We start from the raw sequence: 24833 nt of genomic DNA on the forward strand, positions 1-24833 counted from the left end.
AAAAATTATGCATGCACAAATTTGAAAACAGACTGTAGGGTCAGCGGTTTCCTGTATGCAAATCATGTGATCAAAGACAGAGCAGAGGAAGTGAACATTTTGTAGCGAATAAATGTTTTCATCACAAAAGATGTGCAATATTAACATGGCAAATCAGGAATGTAACCGCCGTAGATGCTAACTATCAACTTTTTGGTGTTGTGCACAAGAGAGAATGAGTGTGAAGGAGAAAGCCAAAGTGTTCGAAGGTACCGTATGTCGTTTGAATGTTGTGTTGTTCGCTATGGCTGCTAACATTGGGAATAGCTGAAATATTTGGGGGTGTTTCTTGTTGGGCCATATACATGTACATGCGTCTTTCTAAAGTTAGATGGTTAGTTTATTAATAGATGAGTTTATTTGAGATCAGAATTCACTTTCGCGCAAATCTGTTTGTTCAGGGCTTGTTTGGACGCGTGAAAGTCTAATGCAGTAGGCATTTCCGCCTGTGCGTTCAACGTGTCGTCGATTTGATATCTTATTTCCTCTATCGAACCTCAGTCGATTTCTTGAAGCTGGTGTATTCTAAATTGCCTTTTACCGCATGGTTTTGCAGATAGACACTCTGGAGAAAGTCCCCCGCCCAGGAAAAAGAACCGTGAAGAGCTGATCGGTGAGCCACAAACTTTAATTCTCGCTTCTTTGAAGTGTCCTGGTGAAGTATGAGATCATTGTGATGTTTTCGTGGTTTCTTTGTCTTTATTCCACTCTGTTCATGATCTTCACTTCACAACCTTCGCTCGCTCCATTTTACGGTCTTCTTTCCTCATAATTCACTGAATGCAACCCAATTTTTGAAGCGGAAAAGATTTCCGATACTTAGGACGTAAACCTGTTGACACGCTTGTCAAACTGAACAATAGAACTAAAGATTGATTTCACAAAGCGTCTTGTTAGAGTCCGTGGAATATCCCGGTGTTTGTTAATTCGTATGAGCGTATATTTCTTTACATTGTGTACTTTTTTAAAATCACCTTAGCTTTTTGAAAGCATTTTATTTATTCTTAAAGTCTAATATATAGATTTGCATTTAGGCTGGGCCCCTTCATGGTTAATTAAGTTATTGCACAGTCAGGTCATATGTCCATAGCAACTTCAATTCTCTGCTATAGTTTATTTAGAGAATAATATAACCAATTTAGTCAAGTACAGGTGCACTCATTTTGACGGATAATTTAAAGTTACCAATTGGACTATGAAGCCTGTTTCATTAAAAAAAGAAAAAAAAAAATGAACAGAAATTTTTTTTCAGAACAGTGTATATTTCTATACAAAGGTCATGTTGACACTCACATCAAGAATTATAGGTGTCTGTGATTAATTTTTACATTTAATTGTAGTAAGGGTTATTTTGATTCATTGTGACTTGTTTTGGAGGCAGCTGCTTTAAGTTGTCATTTCAATACTGCTGATGTTTACATGGGAAATTAAACAAAATTCAATTCCTGGTCATGAAGGCAAAAAGTTTCAGGGTTGCAGAAAAATTATAGGGGATGTACTGCTGACTGTCAAATTATATAAGGAATGCTAAGCAATAGGCCACGCTGGATGCATCAATATTCTTTTTTTTTTTCCTTCACATTTTTATTTCAATTCAACAGCTTACATCAATTTGTAAAAAAAATAGGCTTAAAATTAATAAATGGCTATTAAGTTTACATCAGTAGCTTACATTATATTACAAGTGACAAGGACGAAAATTACGCGAGAAAAGAGACAACAAGAGAAAAGGACACACCAAAAAAATAAAGAAATGAATAACTTTGTGATTACAAAGAGTGAATCAATCTGAATTATTTCTTTGGCTACTTACATATTTAATCTACCTACATTATGATTTAATTTCTGGCCAGGGCTAAAATATCCCTTTTTTTTCCAAAATAATAATTTTTATTTATTTTACATTCAGTTTCATATTTTTTAGCTATTTTGTTTTGATAACTCTTAATTTTAGGATGTATTTGGTTTTTTCTTGGACTTAATTAGAGCTTTAAGTATTCCGGTTGACTTTTTTGATTAGGTTTTTGGTTTAGGGGGCAAAATGCATCAATATTCTTACATACTGTAGCTCCAAGGCTTTTGGGACAAACTCCTAAACTTGGTTGTGTTCTCTCTGTATTCAAGTCTCTTTTGGGAACTGAGGGACAGTGGAAACTTTGTCAAATTTAAAATTTTGTCCTGAAAGCCTTTGAGTCATGTTAGAATAATTGTATATCCAACATGGCCTGGTATTGCAGTGATTGCTGAGACTAAAAGCTTGGAAATTCTTTATGTAGTTAAAAATTAGGCTGTGAGCTCAAGTGTTCTTGAATGAATGGTCAAAGAGATGAAACTGAGTTGAATGTCGCCGAAAGAAAGTTAAGGCGAATGGTCTAATTGTTGTTGTAGACATTCGTAATTATGTATAATGACATTCCAAAACCCACAAGTTTTATTATTTTGGAGCCAAAAATTAAGAATACAAATGTACATGCAGTTATTTAGTCTTTCACTTTCAAGAGCATATATCTTGTTCTATCAGGGAATAGATGACAATGAGATTTGTGGATTTTCAATCAGTGTTTCAGCCAGAAAATGTTACTTGAGGGTCAAAGTGGCTCCTGAAAACCTTTTTTAGAGGCCAGTTTTTAAGAAAAGGGCCAATAAATTGAAAGCTACAGAAGGAAAAATGCAGCAGGGTACCAAGGAAAATAAAGCAGTTTACTAGGATGTATGATAAAATTTAATAGTAAGTGCTTTTTGAAGTGTTTCTACTCAATGAAGTTTCTTTTGAATCAGATGCTAGTAAGAAGGATCCGTGCATTACAAGAGAACAATCCATAGGCATACATGACCTAGTCAATGATGAAGGGTTTGTAATGCATTATAGGGTGATTTCAGACACAGTGTTTTCCAATGTGAGAGAATCAATACAGCAAAGCAAAAGGACGAATTGACTTCTTTTCTCATGTTGAATGTTTTAGAAGCAACGATCTTTCAATATAATTTTCTAGAAGGACATAATGTGTGAGAAAATAACCATTATTGATCATCAACACAAAGAAATGTAGGCGCCATTGTGGCGACTGAACCAGAATTTTTGGTCGCCAAGGATCAAATGTTAGTTGCTTTGGCGACTGTATCGGTCGTAATATTGAGCCCTGGGCTGGCTGCCAGGGCTGGCTTCTGTGCCTGTGTTAAGCCTACAGTCTTGACTTGTAAAGGAAAATGGCCAAATTGGCAGGATTCCCGCAATTTCAATGCAGGATTCCTGTAATGGCGCGGTCTGGTGGAAACACTGTTCAATGGAATGCACTTTGTTTTCGATGAGATATGGTGTCCATGTTTATTTTTTGAGTGAATTGTAAATCAAGTACAGCTGAGAGCTGGACTCTATATTCATATAAAAGAAGTCTAAAGTCTAATAAATGATAACTTTTGTTTTTATTTAGTAGGCACCCTAAAAATCAAGAATGATATTATTCCCATTTAAGGGCCAGCATGTGCAATCCTGGTCATTGATTGGAAGAATAAGCAATGAAATGATAGAACCAATCAGATCAGAAACAATCAGAGATTTTGTAAAGACAAACAATCAATACCACAATCAAAGTACCACTTGTAGAAAATAAATAAATTAGATTTTTGTGCTCATAGCGTAATAAATCAAACTCTTTCTGTTACTCTAAAATGACCTCTGACATTTTTTCAATGAAAAAGGTTTTGGACAAGAATGGTAAACTGTGCACTACACTACACTTTTTAATTCAATCTTATGAGCAAGAGAATTTTGATATCAATACATGGCATTTAATCTTTAGTATAAGTTACATGACTGTATAGTATGACAATCACATGTCTTTGAGTTTTTGATTGTTTTTAAATCTTTCTATTGTTCTTAACAGAGCACAGTGATGATGGAGATACTCTTGGAGAGTAAGTTTATTTTTGTATTGTTAGACATAGTACATTCTAACACTGGATGGAAATGTTTAATGTAAATACATTATTTGCCAGACTGGGTACTAACTGCATGCCTTGTAATGCTGCCCTCTACAGTGTACATGTATGTGATACTGTCAGAGGATAAATTACAGGGCTGTCAATAAGGGCTGTAGCCCATAACGCCTGCTATGGCTGAGAATGTTTGATGTGCCCTTGATGTTACATGTGACTTGCCTATAGTTCAGATACAATTCACTCAAAATGTAACAAGTTTGTTACAGGTGTGAAGATCAAAGCTAAATTTGACTCAAACTTAATGACAGCCTTAGAGTAATCTTTACTAGGGATGCAATGTACTAACACTGTTCTTCATATACTAGTCTAAAAATCTAAATCACTAACTCCCAAAAAGTTTGACACTTACAGTATAAATTTCAGTCTGTAATTTGAATTTTCTCGAAAAGTTTTTCTAGCAAGAAATGTCACTTGCCCACTGGGCAAGTGATGGGGTGAATCCACTTACAGTAAAAACCGACTGGAAAATCCACTAATCCCAGGTTATCACACAACTTGTTTGCACAACTGACACAAGCTATAAGTACAGTGTACATGTATGAAGATCAAGGCTAAAGTTGACTCAAAACTTAATGACAGCCGTAGAGTAATCTTTACTGGAGATGCAACATACTAAACACTGTTCTTGTGCTATGTTGTCTTTCAAAGACACATGTATTGTACTAGCCTGATGAGCTAATCACTAACTCCCAAAAAGTTTGACACAGTATTTCATTCTGTAATTTTAATTTTCTCAAAACGTTTTTCTGGCAAGAAACGTCACTTGCCCACTGGGCAAGTGGTGGAGAGAATCCACTTACAATAAAAGCCGACTGGAAGATCTGCTAACCCAGGCTATGGTACAACTTGTTTGCACAATTGGCACAACCTACAAGTACTTGTGCATGTCCTCTAACAAAGGTCACTGCTGTGTACAATCCTCTACAGTACATCTACAAGCTGAAATTGTTGTTTGTTTTAATCTCTGGCAGAAGGCATACTACAGGACCTCCTGTGCCGCCACCCAGGAAATACAAAAAGAATGGAACAACAAGACCTAATGAAATGTCAAGTCCAAGCACAGAAAGGAAAGAGAACATGAAGCCAGAATTAAATGCGGCAAAACCCACAAGCGATTTGGATTCAATGACAAGCAAAAAGCCACCAAGACCTCCCCCACCGCCAAGAGGAAGCTCTCTTGGGCGGAAAAGTACACTGCTCTCAAATGCCCAGTCATTGCCATCTGGTGAGAAAAAGAAAAAACCTCCTGTCCCACCAAAACCAAAGAATTATGTTCCAAAGAAAGTCTCATCGCCGAATGCTGTCCTTGTAAAGAATGATAACAGTAGTGCGTGTCAAGCAGCAAAAGAGAGAGCTGATTCAGTGCCAGCATCTCCTACTGCATCTGATGAACACAAGTCACAGTTTTTCCTCACACTGGAAAAGGGGAATTATACTGTGGCTCCTTCTAAAGGCTGTGACTCTACAACTACATCAAACTCTTTTGTTTCCCCAGAAAGAAAAAATGATGCTTTAAAATCAAAAGAGATTGAATCAAAAGGGGAGGTTTTAAGTGTTAAAGGAATCAATAATGTTAGGAACGGTGTGACAGACACTAGTGTGCTTGAAAATGGAGTGGCTTCCCAGCACGGGAAGACTATTTTGCTAGAGAAGATAACTTCTGGAAAAGATATGCCAGATCCTTTGGAAGGTCTGGAAATAACTGTTGATGAATTTAGCGAGGAAGAAGGTGACTTTGATCCAACAGATCATGAAGATGAGAAGGAAAATGGCAGCTCTGCTGATTTGGTAGAAGTTAATGGGATAACAGATAGTTTGACTGGACATGGTAAACAGAATGTTAAGATTTTGTACTGCGTTGAGCTGGAGGAAGAATGTTCTGTTACCAGGATAGATGATACTGCAGAGAGACAGAAACTTCATCATGATGATGTTTCATTGACTAAAACTGCTCATGTGTCTGAAGTAGAGGAAATAAACAAATCACATATTAGTTTGGATGATCAGTTTGTCCAACGTTGTGAAGAAACTCCCGATGAAAGGTCTCTTGAAGGAGGAGATGTGGAGGAAAGTTATTATTCTGAGCCTTTGACAAAGGAGTCCTCTGAGGAAGAACAAAAAGAAGGAGAAATCAGTGATAGTAATGAAGTAAATAAAAAAATTGAGAAATTTGCAGAAATTGAACTTGAAAAACCAACAGAAGATGAAGAGATGTGTGACATAGACATTTTGGATGACCTCAGTGATGATGATCAGGAGAACATGTTAGAAGGCAATATGTCTATTGAGGAGTTCTACAAAACAACTATGGATCAGGATGTTGAACTTGAAGCTGATTGGCAGCTAGGGGATTTAGATTCACGGCAAGTTGAATCAGTGGAGGGGAGTAAAGAAGACATGGATACTGTTACAGAGTTGAAAGAGGATGAACCACAGGAAAACAGCGAAGTGATTTTAGCTGAAGCCATAAGAGAAGGTACTTTAATATCTGTGACTGATCATGTAGTCTCTGAAAGAGCTACTGAAGTTGTGGAAGAGGATAGCCATGAGGTACCCGCTAATGAAGATTCTGAGGATTTAGAAGATAAACTAGTAAAGGAAGAGTTGGAAATCACTGCTTCCTTTTCTGAGGGTGAGCAAATCGTCCAAAAAACAGATTCTGAAAATTTGATGGATGATTTCCGAAACGAAACTGAAGGGCAGTTACTGCCTGATGTAGCAATGACATTTTCTGAAGAAGTGGAATCTGAAAATGTAGTCATGTCGGAATTGAATGAAGAAGAAAAATCTGAAGAAAATGTACTTGTTGAGGACTCAGTCTCTGAGGATGCTAGTAAAGAGGAAGATACTAAAGATACAGAAGATTCTTGTTCTAGTGAAAATGTAGAACAAGTTGAAGTGAACAGTGAGGTGGCAGCTTCTATAGCAGATTCCACATTGTTAGAGACATCAAAAGAAGTAGTTGAATTTATTGTCAATGCTGTCGCCATTTCTACTGAAGACGAAGACAAGGAGAATAATGTTACTGCTCCATCTGTTGAAGAACCAGCATCACAAGAAGATGAAAATGCAGAGGAAGCACACTCACCAACATCTCCACAGCCAGTACGCCCAGAAAGGCGCAATCGCCAGGCTAGACAACAAAAGAATGCTTATGAAAATATTAAACCCACCAAAAAACAACCAGTGGAGTTAATTAAGAGTGGTACTGCAGTGAGGAAAACTCAATCCTTTAGTAAATACGAGACAGTTGTTCTGTCCCTGCCACGCCCTGCTCAACGTGTGTCTGACGATGAGGCAATTTATAGAGTTCCTAGAGTGATACCAGTTGAGAGCTATGCTAATGATGAGTCTGAGTATAGTGTTCCTTATCAGATTTCATCTTATAGGACTGTCCAAGATAATGAATATGCTGTGCCGAAACCAATCGTAGTTCAGGCTTGTACAGTAAGAGACAGGAGCGAGACCAATGAGGGAGATGTATACTCTGTGCCCGGTCAAGTAACATCAGTACCTGTGGTAGAAACATTTGCAGAGCCTTCCAGTAATGAGCTTGTTCAGGCAGTTCCACAGGAGGGTAATGACATGTATGCCGTCCCTGTTCAAGAACAGCCCAAAAGTGTCTCTGTTGCCTCTGTTCCTGCTGAGAAAGCACATCAGAAAACTGTTACTGTTTTCCCCATTCCTGTTGAAGAAGCACCACAGAAAAAAGTAACCCCTCCTCCAAAACCACCAAGATGGAGTCTTACAAAAGATGACATGAACATCAAGTTTGATTTGGGAAGTTTTCCCAGTTCTGTTAACTCTGAGACAACAGCAAGGGAGTCCCCTAAGCCACTCCCAAGGACTAGAGAACAGAGAAATTCACCAAGCCCTGTTCCAAGAAAGAGCTCCAAAACAGCTGAATCATCAGAATCTGCCACACCGCCGAAAGGGGATTCCCCTATCCCAGCTCCGCGAAGTCGCTTGAATGCTCTTCAAAACAGTAGGGAGGGGACTTCCTCAAATATTTCATCATTGGAGCTTTCCATGTTGTCATCTTCTGAGGTCTCTACACAGGAAAGCACAGAAGAGGAGTCAACCATTAAACGCAGGCCTCCACGACCACCGCCACCCAGTGGCAGAGCAAGCTTTTTAAACAATGAGGGTAACATGCTGCCTCCTGGGTCTCCTGGACCATTTGGACATAATTTAGATTCAGACTCAGATTCTGATGTTGGAGAAGAGACTCCCACAAAGGCAAGGGTTCTTAGTTACATTGATCAATGTTTTACTTCAGAGCACTTACCATGTCCTCCCTGGGATGAGTTACAGTTCTACTGGTAGTCAATCTAGTAGCCAGATTTAACCAATTATTATACATTAAACTCACTATCTCTTTTCTGATTGGCCGAAGGTGTACGGTGAATTTTCAAAATCAGCGCCTGTGATGTCATCTAGCTGCAGATTATACACTAATACAATAATCTAGCTGCAGATTATACAATAATTTTTTGTCTTGTTATTATTTACAAAGGGTCCAGCCAAGCCTAAGACATACTACATCGCTCATGAAATTCTCACAACTGAACGTACATTTGTGGATGCTTTGAAGCTTGTCTTTGAGGTAGGTGAAAAATATGGTCTGTAGACATGGATGATAGTGAACAAGATAATTATAGTTACTGGTATGTAATGTATTTATTATCATGCAATTCAAGAGTTTTCATTGGCTTAGCCATCATGCTACGTGAGCGTTATACCGTGATCTACAGATATGCCAGCCCTACTAATTGTTTTCCAGGGGAGTTTCTAATTTCTATAAGGATCTTATTTTTAATTGGTTTTCTATATTTTTCGGCATTTTTAATAACACAGTTATCCTACTCGTGCTTGTTGGATATCACATGATTACAGCCAACTCAGTGCTATGCACCTCATTGGCTATCTACTATCTCCTAGATGGGATACACAATGTCCGAGGTCATCCCAGGCTGCCCCAACAATTCACTAGAACTACTGACTACATACATAAAAGTCACGTTCATGTACATATAATTACCATTTCTTTTAATACTATCTCAAGAACACAACCCTGGCTAGGCTTAAACATGAAACGCTTAAAAAAGAGTCTTTTGGAAGTATACTCTATCAGGTCCATAATCCTTTGAAGGGCTTACATAATGATGGGCTTCATTAAAACCATGCCAAATCTCACACCTGTGCACAGTGGGCAACAAAAGTAGTTGTTCTATTTCATATATATCGAGCAATAATTCTCTCATATCCCTGAGCCCCCCCCCCCCCCCCCCGCCCCACCCCAATGCAGTGGTGTGGTCTGTGCAGTTTCAGAAATAGAAAAAAGCAATTCATTGGTTTGGGGAGGGGAGGAGGAAATCTTTCCCAGACCCTTGAAAATAGAATGCTGAATGCCGTTTGCTGATTGTCTACGCTACTCACTATCTATTCTGTGATAGATAGTGAGTGGCGTAGCAGTGTGCGCTTGTTTAACAAAATGACGGCCGCTTCTTGGTGTTTTCGAAGTGTCTGTGAAGAGCATTTAGATAAAGTGTTGAACGACTAGTAGATTTATACTAAAACAATTGTAGTCTTGACATTGAAACAAACTCTGACACCCAGTTAAAAAATCAGAGCTGTTACAGATGTAAAAAAAAAAAAAGTCCCTGCCAATAATAGTCCACTTCCCCAGTTAAAACATTTCTAGGAGTGGGACAGAGAAATGCTCAAAATGCTTGCAGAAATCTATTGAAGGTCTGAAGGCCTGTGACTCTGAAAAAGGTGGTACATGTAGGTACATGTTTACTATTATTGCATTCATGAGATTGGTCCTTTCAAAAAATCACACTGTATAGGTACACGTGCATATGCTGTACATACACAGTCCCTGATTCATCAGTTGCTGAGCTCTAGGTGCTAACAAGTTTCTCTTTTTCTAGGAATGCTATGGTACAATCAAGAATGCAAATGTTATAGCTGATGCTGTTCTGGGTGACATTTTCCGGGATTTGGAAAATATTTATTTGCTGGACTCTAAATTTCTCCAGGAGTTAGAAGAAAGGATGAAAACATGGTAATTAGAAAATTACTTATCGGGAAGATACATGTATTACGCACCTTGTATGTCAAGTCCTCAAGCACGTGTACGTATACCTGTTGCAACTGTTTGCTGACTAGTATTGATGCAGATGGAAAATTACTGAGATAATTTACTTGTAGATACAGTGTAGCCTCCAACTATCAGTAAGGGTTAGGCACTTCTAAGTCAAAACATGATGATTCTAAAGAGTTGAAATTCTGGACACTTACAGTGCAAAAAAAAAAAAAAGAATTGGATCAATATGATTGGTGGAACAAATACGAAGATTGCAACCTAGGAACTGCTTTTAGAAGTGATCCATGTATCTCTGTCATGCTGTTCAACTTTCCAACAAATGGTCAGCTAACAGGCTCTTTGTGGAAATTCATTACTAAATGTAATTCAAAACTTACGTTGTAACCTGTTTTTAACATTGAGATTGTTGTCATTTTGTTTCTAGGGAGGAACATGAGAGAATTGGGGACATTATCAAGAAATATGGACATTTCTTGAAGGTACTTGATTGTATGATAATCAAAACATTGTGACATTCCTGAATTGTTTTATTGTCTACAAACAGGGCTCGGAAAGGTAACTGTAGCTCTCAAATTTTGCTTGTCCCTGGCAAGCCTTCGTTTGCTCTGTATTGATTTAGTTGGCCGATGACATATCTGAGCCCCTGTCCATTGGGCAAAATTAGAATGAAAAGTTACTTGCCTGGCAAGAAAATCTACTTGTCACAGATGACTGGATGGTACTTTTTTTGAGCCCTGCACAAAGGATTTGGATGCATATTTTTCTCGGTGCTTGATTATGTTACTTATTAAATATGGGAACTTTTTAAACCTTGAATTGATAATAACTTTTCAGATGTACACCCAGTATGTGAATGGTTATGACAAAGCCATGAGTGTCTTTCAAGACACGATGAAGGAGAATGCAGAATTTGCAAACTTGGTTTCTCAATTCCAGGTAAGAGATATTCATTAAAATATGTAGTTCTGGAAAATATCCAGACCTCCCCCACAGAATGGATTTTTTGTAAGACCCCCACCCCCTGGAAATTCTAATTAAACTTCATACATTCCCCACCCGCAGGAAATTCCAATCCTTTCTGTTGGGGATGTATGGATATATTTTTTAGAACATCACAATTATGTCTTGTTTTGTGTGGATGGTACATATTACTTTGCACATGAATATTTTTGCAGTTTTTATCAGTATGAAGATAATTTTACACCTTGCCAAACAACTGACTGGGTTCATTGTTGTGACTGTATTGTTTGGATCACAGGTGACATACATTGACCACCAACAATGTACAATACAACAACCAGTGTGTATTGAACAAGAAAGGTTAAGAAACAGTTGTCTTTGAGTGTAAGATTATTTTGTTGTCTGTGTTTTTGTTTTATCACAAAATAATGTTTCAAGACGAAGTGTATTGTATCAAAGAAAATAGGCACAATTATGTACATGGCATGACAGTTGTTTGGAAGTAGTGCTAAGATGATTGAAATGAACTGATTTGCCAGGTTGATCATCTGATAATTTTTTTGTTGTCTTGTTTGCTTTTCAGGCAAGTGAAAGATGTAATGGTATGATTCTGTCAGCTTACATGCTGAAACCTGTACAGAGGATACCAAGCTACAGACTTCTTCTAATTGGTGAGCATTTTGTGTACAAGATTAAGGTGTACTTACATGCCTAGGCAGTGGTCCAGATGGACAGCTACTGTTAGTAGTAGTGTAGCATAAAACTAAGTGTACTACATCACTACATTTCCAATTGAGTGTTTCTATTTCTGTTTGAAGGGATGCTAATTTCAATGCAGTTTACCCAAAGTACATGTAGTTGGTGGTGGGCCAGAATAGCATACAATTTTTTTTATGACTGGATACCTCTGTGTGGAGAAGCTGGGTACTGTGCAGCCACATACTCAAGCTCTCGATCCTGTCTTACTAGCAATTACTAAATTATAGTGTTCAATGTTAATTTGTTTATGATATTAAACAAAGAAGAAGGTTTCATTTTTTGGTTGCATTCTTTTCATGCAGACTATCTTAAACATTTACCCAAGGATTCTGATGAGTCAAAAGACACAGAGAGTAAGTGGCAATGAAATACTTTGTTGCTGAATGTAAATGAACCTCATTTATTATGGTATTAATTGTAATTGGTGATAGCAACAATACATTATGTTCTTCTATGATATTGATCAATTTGTTCTCTAACAGTCACACTGAAGATTGTGTCAGAGGTTGCGACCCATATTAATGAATCCATGAAGAAGATGGTGAGTGATAGTGGCCTTATTTGATTATTTCTAGTACAATGTACGTGTTTAGCCTTTTTTTCTACACTTGTTGGCTTAACAGGCAATGCAGTATGGTATCCTAAAATTTCAGTAGTGTGAGGTTTTCTTATCTCCTTGTCTTGGTTTATGTTTAACAGGACAGTTTTGAACAGATGTTAAAACTCCAAAGAATGCTTGTCGGACACCCAGAGATCGTTAAAGCTGGGCGGGTCAGTATAACTGTTGTTTGTAATAGTTTTTTTGGAATACTTTCAATTCTAGATGTCTTTTGCTTTTTGTCATAATACTTAATATTTAAAAGTTGCTTTTATTTCCATTTTTTGACAGGATTATCTAAAAGAAGGAACACTGATGAAGTTGTGTCGGAAAGACATGCAAGAAAGAATGTTTTTCTTGGTTCGTAAACATTTTTATGTGTTGCAAAAAGTCTTTCATTCTTGTTTCTGTGCAGGGTATTAATTGGCTGGTAGCAGTTTCCAGCTCTTTCCGACAATTATTCTTGGATGGTTGAATATTACCACTCTTTTTCATGTGATGTTTCAGCTGATCCGATAATGGTAATCTTTAAGGCACAATAGATTACCCTTAAAAACACTGCTGAACAAAGTGGTAAATTTTGCTTCCTTAAAGGTGTTCTCTCACATAGACGCGTGTCACGCATGTACTCGTCACGCAATCTTTCCTCTAAGTCTCTTACGAATATCTGCTGAAACGAACAGCCATATTAATTATAAGTATAAATCTACTAGCGTTCTATCACAAATGCCGTTCGCTGATTGGCTACGCTACTCACCATCTATTCTGTCATAGATAGTGAGTAGCGTAGCAGTGTGCGCTTGTTAACAGCATGACGGCCCCTTCTTGGCGTTTTCGAAGTGTCTGAAGAGTATTTAGATAAAGTTTTGAACGACTAGTAGATTTATGCTAAACAATTAGATTATTCGCTCTCCATTTCTATGCGCAATAATTGACGAGGGCGCAGCCCGAGTCAACTATCACGTGATAGAAATCTCGAGCTCATGATCTAATTGTTTATTATACGCAGACCAATTACAGTGTGCTTTCAAATGCTAGACGTGCACCTCAACACAAGAGGCACATGTAGATTGTGTGCTGGATCACTTTAAAGTGCATTGTTTTCATTTTCTTTTGCATTTTTTTTTTTATCAGCTAACTGATGTTCTTCTTTACACCACCCCTGTGGGTGGTAACCAGTACAAGCTGAACAAAATGTTGCCTCTCCTTGGAATGCAGGTAAGTGTTCTGTGATTACAACGGCTGTGTCCGTCACAGTTTTGTTCATCGAGGGTATCGCTTAAGTTTCCGAAGCTGAAGACCTCGGCAAGTGATTATAAGAGTGACAGTTTAACAGTAGTCCCAACTGGAAGCTAGTTGATAGATTCCAAGATTGTGCACTAACCTCCGATGTTGAAAACAAGTTTTGGTTATTACATTGAGGTAAGGTTTACATTATTTTTGCTCTATTTCAGAGCCATAGTCACGTAATTAAAATTGAGCATAGTGGACAGCTTATATATCAAGGCTGATTAGGTTGATAAACAAGGCTTCAGTACCTGGCGTCGGCTACGTTGGGGGATATACTAATGAGAGAAAATCCTCATAGGGCACATGAACTCATAGCTTGTAGGTTGATGTTATAACAAATTATCAAAAAGTGTCATAAAAGTCTTTGAAGAAACAGACGTTTCGAGTGTATAACGCTTCTTCAGTGTTCAGAAAACCGTTGAATAACGGTGTATAACGGTTTTCTGAACACGGAAGAAGGGTTAGTTACCCGAAACGTCTGTTTCTTCAAAGACTTTTATGACGCGTTTTGATAATTTGTTATAATATCAACCTATAAGCTATTTAACTGCAAGTGTCATGCATCTTTAACGGTTTTTCCGTTCGCCATACGTGTACTCATTATTGAAGTTCAGGAGATAGGAATTTCCTAGCTCGATTGTTCACCTCTTACCTGTGTTACTTGAGAAGAACCCTCTCAGGTAGTAATTTATTGGTTTTTTTTTTGGTTTTTTTTTTTCGTTTGTCTTTTGTAAGGTGCTTGTACCAGATTCTCCAGACTTTGTAAATGAATTCAGTATTATCAGCACTACAAGATCATTCACTCTCACCGCAAGGTCAGTTCAAACACACAGTCATTTGAAATGGTAATACAAACTGAGTGGGTAGCAAATTAGAATCGGCTGAACGTTCAATGCAAAACTTCAAACTTCAAGTACATTACTCATTCACCAATTTGCAGCCTTTAAAGTTTCTCAAATAATACGCCCGGTACAAAATGAGGTGCGTGGAGAACGTTTAAAAACTAGTGTATGATTGCACTTAAGAGAGTATAAGGATTTCTTCATTCACTTGTGCGTTCAAGCATTGATGTTAACTAACATTTATACCACAGCAGCTGGAAATTATAATTAGAGTAGTTTTCACTTGAGTGTCGAAAGTAATTCGCGTTGCATCATTACTCTTTCTGATTGGTGTTAAAAAATCTCGCGCCAGTTTCTCAGCCAATCAGAAGTCAGACCAAGATCGTGACTCAGTGACGTAGGTTTCCCGCGCTTCGCGTCGGCTACGTGCATTGAGTTCGAGTTTTGATTGGTTCACTGTGTTGTCCGTATGGCAAGAGAGGTTACATTGGTTTTGGTTTTACGACGCTCATTTTAAAAATGCTCAGACTCGAAGAGTTGCTGTTGAGTTGAAGATATCTCATCGTCATATGACTGCATTCTTCTTTTCAGCACCCCAGAAGAAAGAGATCAGTGGGTCGAGGTATGCGTACTTGTGATGAATCCTAAGTTTAGAAGCAATAACTTTAAGACAAACAAACATTACGGCTGCGTCCCGAAATCCATAGACAAGAAAACGAAACGAAACAAAACGAAACGTAACGTAGCGTAACGTAACGTGTAATATTACGGTTGCGTCTCGGACGGTGCAAACTCGTTCGTAATTTATCTTACATATATGGGCCTTGTGTAAATCAATGTTGTCACTTGATTTTCAGGCTATCAATAATGCCATAGACGTCGTTACAAAAAGGAAAATCACTTTCGTCAGCAAGACAAGAGATGCCGCGGCACTGGTAAGGAACGTTATAGTTGAGTGTATTCAACATGTTCTGAAAGGAACTTTGTCACGAAATTTAGACTTAAAGAAAATAGCCACCAAATTGAGTGAAATATAGATATAACCACTTAAAACAGTGAAGGAATATTTCAATAACACAACAAATACAAAAGAGGGGTCACATGGAAAAAATTAAAAAACTAAATTGTGATACGTGGTTTGAAAAAACTCGTTTGTTTCTCACCTTTTATCATTGTCATTTAGATCCATACAATTAATTTCTTACCTCACGTTTACTTTGATATTATGTATTTGGCAACGCATCCCAACGCAGCGCAACGCAACTTAACGCAATGCAGGCCTGAAACGAAACGAAACGAAACGAAGCGAAGCGAAACGAAACGAAACGAAGCAAAACTGCCGACTTAACACTAGTCTAGCTCGTTCAACTTTTATTTCAACTTCTATTTCTCTCGCTCTAATTTGAACCCGGTTATTTTTGGATAACTTTTTAGGGAATACAGGAACAAGATGGTGATTTCAAACTTGGTGAGAAGGCTCCTGTGTGGATTCCCGATGCTCGTGTTACAATGTGTATGAGCTGCACATCACCATTCACTCTCACAAACCGCAGACATCACTGCCGAGCCTGCGGAAACGTAAGTAGAAACATGTAGAGAGTGTGTTTTGTAATGGAATTGTTAGCAGTTACTGGAAGTGGTTTTTATGATATCCAGAAATATAACCAAGGGCGGCATAAGTGTTATCAGTCGAAAAACCAAATGCTGAAGCTTATGACAGTTACCTAAACCTTAATTATTCCCGATATTATAATAGTAGAACTGGACCTAACAATGATTTATTAGTCAAGAACGGTTTTCGTTCGAGTGTCCAAAAGTTCGTTGCCTTTTGCCTCTGTGTCAAAGCCAGTCTTCGTGCCAAACCATTCATATGAACATGTGTTCCGCCTACAGGTTCATCTTCATGCAAATCAAACTCTTTATAATGTGTTCCCCTACAGGTTCATTTTCATGCAAATCAAACTCATTTTCATAAGAAAGGTTTTGCACCAAGACTCGTTTCGACACAGAGGCAAAAGGGCACTCGGAAATGGCCAAGTGGTTTTGCATTACTAGACCTAATTATGCTACACGATTGGCTTAAAATCTTCGGGCCACTTTTCATCCAATCAGAAGTTAAACCAGAATCAATTGCTCATTTGCACACGTTTTCCCGCTCTCGACGTCAGCTAGATGTACTTTCGTCGCGTTTTGATTGGTTTACTGTATTGTCTATGTCCTTTGCGATTGGCCAGAGTGATTGCTTTGTTTTGGCGTTACGATACTCAGTTGAAAACCGTTCTATACATGATAACGGTTAAATGGTAACGTATTCTCTCGCGAAAGGCAAGCAAGACTTGCTTAGTTTGTTGTGTTTATGTTTACAAGATGCACAGACACCACACATTCACTGCTCTTCGAAATAATACATTCTTTTACACTTTCGTTCATTTACTAGTAGATCAGTTGTACCCTTGCTGTGGCGCGCGATGTTTTCTAGAAGGGACTTTTTATTCTGTTGGGGGGGGGGGGGTGGGGTGAGGGTGGGGGACGGGGGAGATTTAAAGTGCACCCTATAAAAGATATTTTGACAGCTAAAAATAGTGGCGTTTCGTCATGAACACCCTCAGTGAGACCAGATTCCTTGATTTATACCTCTCATAATTAATAATACCCCTAATAATACACATGAAAAAATTACTCGATTCTGATTGGCTAAGAGCAGTGCAGTTCAAGTGTAACACCAGTGCAAAAAGTGTAACATCACTGCAAAAAGTGTAACACCAGTGCAAATTACACATCGAAATTCTGGATTATGATTGGCTGAAAGACAATAGCAACTTTTCTAAGAAAATGACATCACGTAAAATGATGACGAAAATTTTGTACTGAAACTTTGAAAAAAGTTTTCTCAAATGAGAAAAATGGCTTCAAGAAAGATCTTCCGGCACTTCCTCCGCGCGGATTTTTTCATGTTTATATTATTAATAAGTAATCATACGGTTTTTCTCGTTCAATTTGGAGTTAATTTTGCACTTGTGAGTTTTTCAAAAAGCTGAAATTATACTCGCCGAAGCGGCTCGTGCAATTTCAGCTTTTTGAAAAACTCACTCGTGCAAATTAATTCCAAATTGAACTCGAAACCGTATGATTACCTATACTAATTAGCAATAATGTGATAATTAATTTGTAACAATTTGTTTCAGGTCGTGTGTGGATCATGTTCTGACAGCACCGCTCCGTTAGTATACCTGGATTATACTCAGGCTAGAGTTTGTGACAAGTGCTATGACCTTCTTTTAAAAGGTAAACTATAGGAGAGTACTACTACAACGAATATAGTTACTTTCGGAATTTTACGGAAACTTTGTTGCAGAACTGCACAATAAGGGGACCATCGGTTCAGTTCGTAGAGTTAAAACTGCTTGCTTAATGGCTGCTTTTGTTAAAGAACCCGAAGTATTTCCCGCAGTGTCTACGATTGCTCTTAATCAAACAGAGCTTTGCACGACTACACCAAAATTTGAACAATTAAGACTTGCTCAGACTTCTCACCGATTTCTAAGTGTCCGCTTATTGTTTTCTTTGCAGATTTTCACACGGATGAAATACACGTAGAAGAGGAAGAAGCGGCCACATTGCCGCCATTGCTACAAGAAGTGGAAAATGCGGAGAAGCTTCTGAGAAAGCCCACCAAGTTTGAAATCATGCGGCGATTTAAGAGCAAAAAGACAAAGAGAAAATCACAGATAATGCATCCGTCTCACTTAACGGAGGTGAGGAGTGGTGAATTTCTAGTTTCTCCTTACTATACGAACACAATGTTAAGTAAACAAGTGATGAGAACAAAGGAAATGATCAGATGGTGGATTGTCTTGACGAACCACCAAATTTTCAGAGCAAGCAACAATAGAAATGTAAAGAAAGCAGTAAGGAGATCTAAGATTTTGGCCAAACGAGTACGAAAGTCCCGGTGGGGTGGGGGGTACTCTACAAATTCTTATAAGGGGGGGGGGGGAGGGGGGGCTCCGCCTCGAGGTGCAACCCCTTACCCTTTTGTATACCTCTTTGACAGGAAAGGTACCCATTTCATATATGTACTTAGGACGTTGCATCTCTTTTTCTAAACCCTTGAAATGAAGTTAATGACGTAAAGCTTAACAAATTGGATATACAGTCATAAGGTGTTTCTGTTCGAAATATTTTAATTAAAGTCCCTTTTAAATACCTAAATGAGAGATTTCTCTACCCTTTCATATACCTCAACTTGTAAAATCCCTACCCTTTTATATAGTTGAAACCTAGAAAAGGTACCCCTTTCGGGCGGGGCCTCCCCCTATAGGCCATTATAGGGAGTACATCCCCCCCCCCCCCGAACGAAAGACCGTTTTGCATTTAAAATGTCCCTTGTCTCGTCAGGTTGTCGCTAATCAGGAAGGCAGTCAAATGAGTGGCTACTTAAGATTCAAAAAAGGAAGACATGGATGGAAAAAGGCCTGGTTTGTGCTCAAGAACAACGTATTATACTCGTACAAAGCAAGCTCGGTAAGTGGCAGAGACGCTATAAATAGGATTCGGAGAATGACAAAGAGCAAGCCCGTGAAGTGAAGGTTTTCACAGTCACTGAGTCGATCTGGGACCAGAAATAGTGTAATAGATCAAGCTGAGCTAGAAGGCAACACGTATAATCAACGAGAAACGTGACAAAACTTGCAATTTATGACAAGCGCTCTTAAGTGCAAACACTTGAAAGCGTTGGAAATTGCCGTAAGGGAAAGCATAGGAAAACTTGAAAACAGTATCAAGTGCGGCAAAAAAGCGCAAGGGTCTTGTCAGGGTTTAGACTTGGAGGTGGTTGGCTTAAAAGTTTTGGTCCTCGTTCTAAAGTGTTAATAATTCAGCAATCATAAGATGAAGTAAAACGCCTAAGTACTATTGGGTTCCACTTGTGCGTTTAAAGATCGTACTTGGCGTGCTATTAACGTATCGTTTGTTTGTTTCATTTCTTAAAGGATGTTGTGGCTCTGGAAACTCTACCAGTATTGAGTTATCAGATCGAAGACCTTGGCAAGGTACGGCCGATTTTGTTTTGTTTCGTGAGTGAAGTCACTGTTTGTGAACCAACCCAACCCAACAAAACGCAATGATACACGAGAAAACACAAGGCAAGACAACAAAACTCAGCAAAATAGAAACCAAACAAAACGTAAAAAAACGCAAGAAAGCAGAACAGATCAAAACGCAACGAAACACAACGCAGCAAAACACAGTAATCTGTAATTCATCTCGAAATTGAGGTTGCAAGGTTGGTAATATTTTGGAGAAATAGAATAAATAATGAAGTGCTCAGAGATACAATCTGTATATATACACGTCAATTTATAAATAAGAATATAAAATCGAGCAAAAGTTGCAGGGCAAACCAAACGAATTGTTTCAAATTTCATTGCCTTTGAGTACAGCTTTGTATTTCTTGTCGCACCTTTACCTTTGTTTTTGTTTTTGTTTGACTGGCCCCAAGGGAAACAGTGAGTTTTGTTTCCCCGAGGCGAGGCCGAGGGGAACATTGCGGTCGGGGAAAAAAACTGCGAAGAAATCGTTTGCTTGACGCCGGCTGGCTCACAAATTTGCCGCGGTTTCAAGGAGCACGTCCCGATCACGTGCGAGTCGAATAGTTCAAGGTGTTGTTTCCCTAGGGAGTTAGCGAGTTTTGTTCGCCCTAGGGAGTTAGTGAGTTTTGACCCACGACACGTGACACGTTCTCCTCCAATCAGAAAACGTATTTGATTTCCGAGGTATAACAATATCATTTATTTCAGGAAGGAGATGACTTTGTTTTCCAACTTAAACATCAAGGTGTCCCGCCTCTAGTATTCAAGGCTGATAATGAAGCGTCAGGAACAAGGTAAACAGATATAATATACTAGGAAACGCCTAAGACAAGGCGGCAGCGCGAAACGCACCGTATTGGATTGAGAGTGTGACAGCCTGACGTGCCTACTGGCGCGATGTGCAGAGATCATGATAAAATGCCGAAGATATTCGTTTGCATTCAAATTGCATCGAGTCTCTGTAATTCATTTTCAGTTGTAGCGTTTCACATCAAAGACTTATTTTACAATAACTGTCTAATTTCTCGCGCCCTGATTGGCTCATTTTTAGCATCAATAAGAGTACAGACGATAAAGTTTTAATTTATGCATGCTTTCAAGTTCAACTTTCAGCTGTCAAACTGTCAACTTTTTAACCAATGCGATTTTATAGACCTTTTAAGTAGCCAATCAAAAAGCGAAAAAAGCTATGGACAATGTTCGCGTCATTTTGAATAAAATTCACTTGTGTTTGTTTACGGCAAGTTTACGGCGTCTTTCCCCCCATTTATTCCCGGCATTTGACCATTTTGGGGTCTTGTTATTGTAAAAAAACAAATTGACATGCATCTGTCCTCTTATTGATTATAAATTTCGTCATAACATTGTCAAAGTTTATTGTGGAACCACTGCGGAACCACTCGTGGTTCCACAGCTACTTTGACAATGTTATGACGCAATTTATCATCAGTAAGAGGACAGACGCATAAAAAACTGACGTCAATTTGTTGAAACGATTGTCAAATCTGTGCTTTTTTTTTTTTTTTTGTATCTGTTAATTTTTATGTCGCTTTTTTATTTTTTAGTATTCTTTAACTAGTTACCATTTTAGCACTGTAAATAGTTATAGTCTTTATGTCACTTTTGTCAGCCCTAAGGAATGGGGAAAGGCAAAGTTTAAGTTGTAAATTGTAATTTAGTTATATAATTGGCTGATTGGCTCTTTTACCAACCAATCAGAGACGCGACCTGGGTTTTTATAATATTTTTCGTCTCGAAGCTCAGATTTCTCGCAGGCGAGTAAATCTAGGAGTTTTATGTTCTTTAGTGATTACCAAAGACCTCTGGGATGACCCCTTGTGGGTCACACAACAGAGACTTTTATTAATGGTCTGTGACTGTGTTCCATTTTAGGTGGTTAAAAGAGCTTAAGAAAGCGATCACTATAGAAACATAAATCGCATACAGTCACGCAAGGAAGTAACTTTGCCAAACGTGACAACAGCGGGTCACGCAAGGCAATGTCACGGACTCGTAAGCGGCGGAGAGTTTTTGAGGAGAATATTTTATCCTTCCTGGGCATTTCATCCGTGATCTGGAATATAAACTGTTGTTTAGAATTATTTTACAATAATTACAAGAGGCATTTCATCAATTTCTTTTTAAGAGCTTAATCTTTTTAGTTTAAATAGCCTAATAGTTTTAGTTTAAATAGCTTAATTGTGTAAGTTTAAATAGCTTAATTTTACGTTTATTAAAGTTTATCAATGTATCATATAAATGAAATTCTTTTCTACAGTCGAGGGAACGTGAATTGTCTTTGCAAAATTTTTGGAAAAACATTTGGAAAGTTTACGTTTTTTTTTAAATTCAATCAAAAACTGATTGAGCACTTACGTGATCTCCAAAAGTCGTGTTGTGACCCATGACGCAATGATTCGGCAACATACTGACAAAAACTGCAGGCTCATAGAATCAGCCAAAATCAGTTCTACTTCCCTCGACCAAAAGATGTTAGAAAGCCTCTTTACAAGCTGTCAAGAGGAAAATGATTTACAACAATAGAAGGTGTAAGTCCCTTGTGATTGTTACATCGCGCTTGTTATATTTCGCTCGAGGACGTTTTCGTTTTACGGGCTACTCACGAACTCTGCCAGAGCAACCCTCGAGCCCCTCTCGAACTCTTGACGAACATTTAACGAGCTCTTCCCGAGCCCTCCCGATACAACATTGAAACAAAGTTGTCAATCAAAATGTTTAAATACGCCTGGTGCATTACGCCAGCGTAAATTTATTGTACATAAATTTCCAAAACAAAGAAATATATAATTGCCAAGAATTCCAAATTATTGTGACATTAATGCTGTATGCAAATATCATTTTTAAACCCTGTTTCAATAAGTATGTATACTTCTAAGATTTGTCATAGGATTAGAGGGGTCACACGTGCAAAAGATGTACTTAGGGCATTCCATGTCGCAGCATTTTTGTGGTCAAGGATACTTGCTATCAAGAATGTCGAACGATATATCTTTAATAAGACAATTGATTTTATCTTTTTATTTCACGATATTGCTGTATAAGGTAAAGAATGATTGCCCTGACTGATAACACTCTAGAATCAAATGAGTTAGTCTTAGGCAAGTAAAACGTTTAAATAAGCTTCTCAAATAAAGTTGGAACTTTTACATCTGCTAACAATACTTTTTAATTGCGTAGTTAATTATTAGGATTTTTCGCATTTTATTTTTTCCCTTTTTCTCCGAGGTTAACGGAATGTCTTGGAAACTAGCCTTATTTACAACTTAGACTACATTTGCAACCTAAAACTTCGAATGATTTCACGTGGCTACTAGAGATATATATCTTGAAAGATTACAGGAAGAATTTGGATGTTGATTACTATAGGAAATTAAAAGATTGGAGCAAACCAGGCTGCAAAGTTGTACGTTGTAACTACGTAATACATATAGGTTATTGACCAAGCGTGAGGTCAAGATGGCTGGATATTGGCCGAGTTCTTTTTTGTGTTCATAAACCGAGACGGAGTCGAGGGTCATAAACACGCAAAAAAAAAACGAGGCCAATATCCTGCCATCTTGACCGAATAAGTTTGGGCAAGAAAGGATTTATTGTATGGAAAAAGAACCCTAGTTTCTCGCGGGACATAGCGGGTGATCCCGAGCGGGCTTGGCCACGCGGATAGCCAATCACGGCGCAGGATTCAGTTCATCTTGCCCGTTCACGGAGCTAGCCATATAATACACGTGGCTAATGACCATGACAGTATAGCTTGGGTCTCTGAGGAGGCTTTGGAAGAAAAATATCTGTCTACACGGTAGGAAAATTTAATATAGCGCCTGAGGAGCAGTTTGATCAAGTAGGAGAGAGTATCCTGGGAAGAAAGCGCCCCGTTGAGTCTGGTTGCGCGAAAACTGGGGCGTAAGCGAAACAAAAAATCCGACAATCGATTGTATTTTGTTCTCGCCCCAATTTGCGCCTGGCCAGGATGCGGAAAACGCTCTTTATACGGGAACGCTTGCAACGCGGACTAAAGAGGGACGCCTGGGAACGTTTGGCCTTACCATCCGTCGTAGCTGCCGGGCCCTTGGCACGAGGAAAATGTGTCTCTGGAGACACGCGCGCTGACTCGTGTGTCACAAGTGAGATTTTTCTCCTGACGTTTTGGATTAACGCGCGTTGAACCGCGTCAGAAGCTTTCTTACATTCTGGATCCACGCGTGTTAACCCATGTGTCAAGCGTTTTTCTCTCAACGTTTTGAATCTACGATCCTGTGTCCCAAGCGTTTTATCTCCTAACGTTTTGGATCCACGCACGTTAACGTTAACGTGTGTAACAAGCGCTTTTTCTTCCTGATTTTGAAGTTTTGTTTTTGGTTTTTCGCATTCCAACTAAGGCATGTTGCAGACAAAATCAACCTTGCTTTTGAACAGCATCTTTCACTCCATGTTGATCAACGCACAGTAACCAGTGTGTGCCAATAGACCAATTTCGATATATTAAAATTCAGCCTTGAACAATAGACCTCAGCACGAGGTTCTGGGGAATAACTACAGAGTTTGTGGGGTTTATTCCCCAGAGCCTTGTACTGAGGTCTATTGTGTTAGGCTGAATTTTAATATATCGAAATTGGTCTATTGTTTGTTCTTCTGAACGTGTTTGAGTCTTTTTGCAGTTTTTTGCCCTTCTTTCCAGTTTTTGCATTCATAGGAGTGTTTCTGACCTGATCAACTTTAAGTTTGAGTAACATCTTTGTTTATCCCGTGTGGATCCACACGCGTTAACTCGTGTGTCACAAACGTGTTTTGACCTGAAGGTCTTTGAGACCTTTTGGAACTTTTTCTTTCCTTTTTTTACCGTCTATGCATTCCTACGCGTGTTTCTAGCCTCATTCCTTTCCCTCTTTACTCATTAAAATTCATATCAGACATGATCATCTCTTTATTTTCAGATTCGTCGGCATGGCTGATTCAGGAATAAAAGCAGGTGCTTCTTTTCCTTCTAAAAGCTCCTCTTAATCGAGCCCTACCCAAACCCACCCTCGACAACAAATCTTTGAAAGCTGATACCCACCCTTTCCGTGTGCTTTAAAGAGAAAAACTAATCGAAGTTACCTTTGTATTCTTTTGAAAACAATTCACTG

General features: G+C 38.5%; 1 protein-coding gene across 1 annotated transcript; it reads left to right on the forward strand.

The window, feature by feature from the left end:
- The first annotated feature begins 35 nt into the window (after window positions 1-35).
- On the forward strand, window positions 36-23102 carry LOC110042797 (uncharacterized). The gene is made up of 24 exons (XM_089280863.1): window positions 36-248; window positions 596-652; window positions 3924-3954; window positions 5010-8277; window positions 8555-8644; window positions 9975-10108; window positions 10575-10629; window positions 10985-11086; window positions 11694-11781; window positions 12172-12222; window positions 12352-12410; window positions 12569-12640; window positions 12759-12827; window positions 13602-13685; window positions 14493-14572; window positions 15191-15221; window positions 15457-15534; window positions 16034-16177; window positions 17785-17884; window positions 18170-18354; window positions 18998-19123; window positions 19591-19650; window positions 20398-20483; window positions 21583-23102. Exons 1-24 carry the CDS (start codon window positions 215-217, stop codon window positions 21623-21625), a joined length of 5127 nt encoding a protein of 1708 aa, XP_089136989.1. The 5' UTR covers window positions 36-214; the 3' UTR covers window positions 21626-23102.
- The last annotated feature ends 1731 nt before the right edge of the window (window positions 23103-24833 follow it).

This window comes from Orbicella faveolata, unplaced genomic scaffold (genome assembly GCF_042242905.1).
Source record: "Orbicella faveolata isolate gen_17 unplaced genomic scaffold, um_ofav_v1 contig_48, whole genome shotgun sequence".
In the NCBI taxonomy this organism is placed as follows: domain Eukaryota; kingdom Metazoa; phylum Cnidaria; class Anthozoa; order Scleractinia; family Merulinidae; genus Orbicella; species Orbicella faveolata.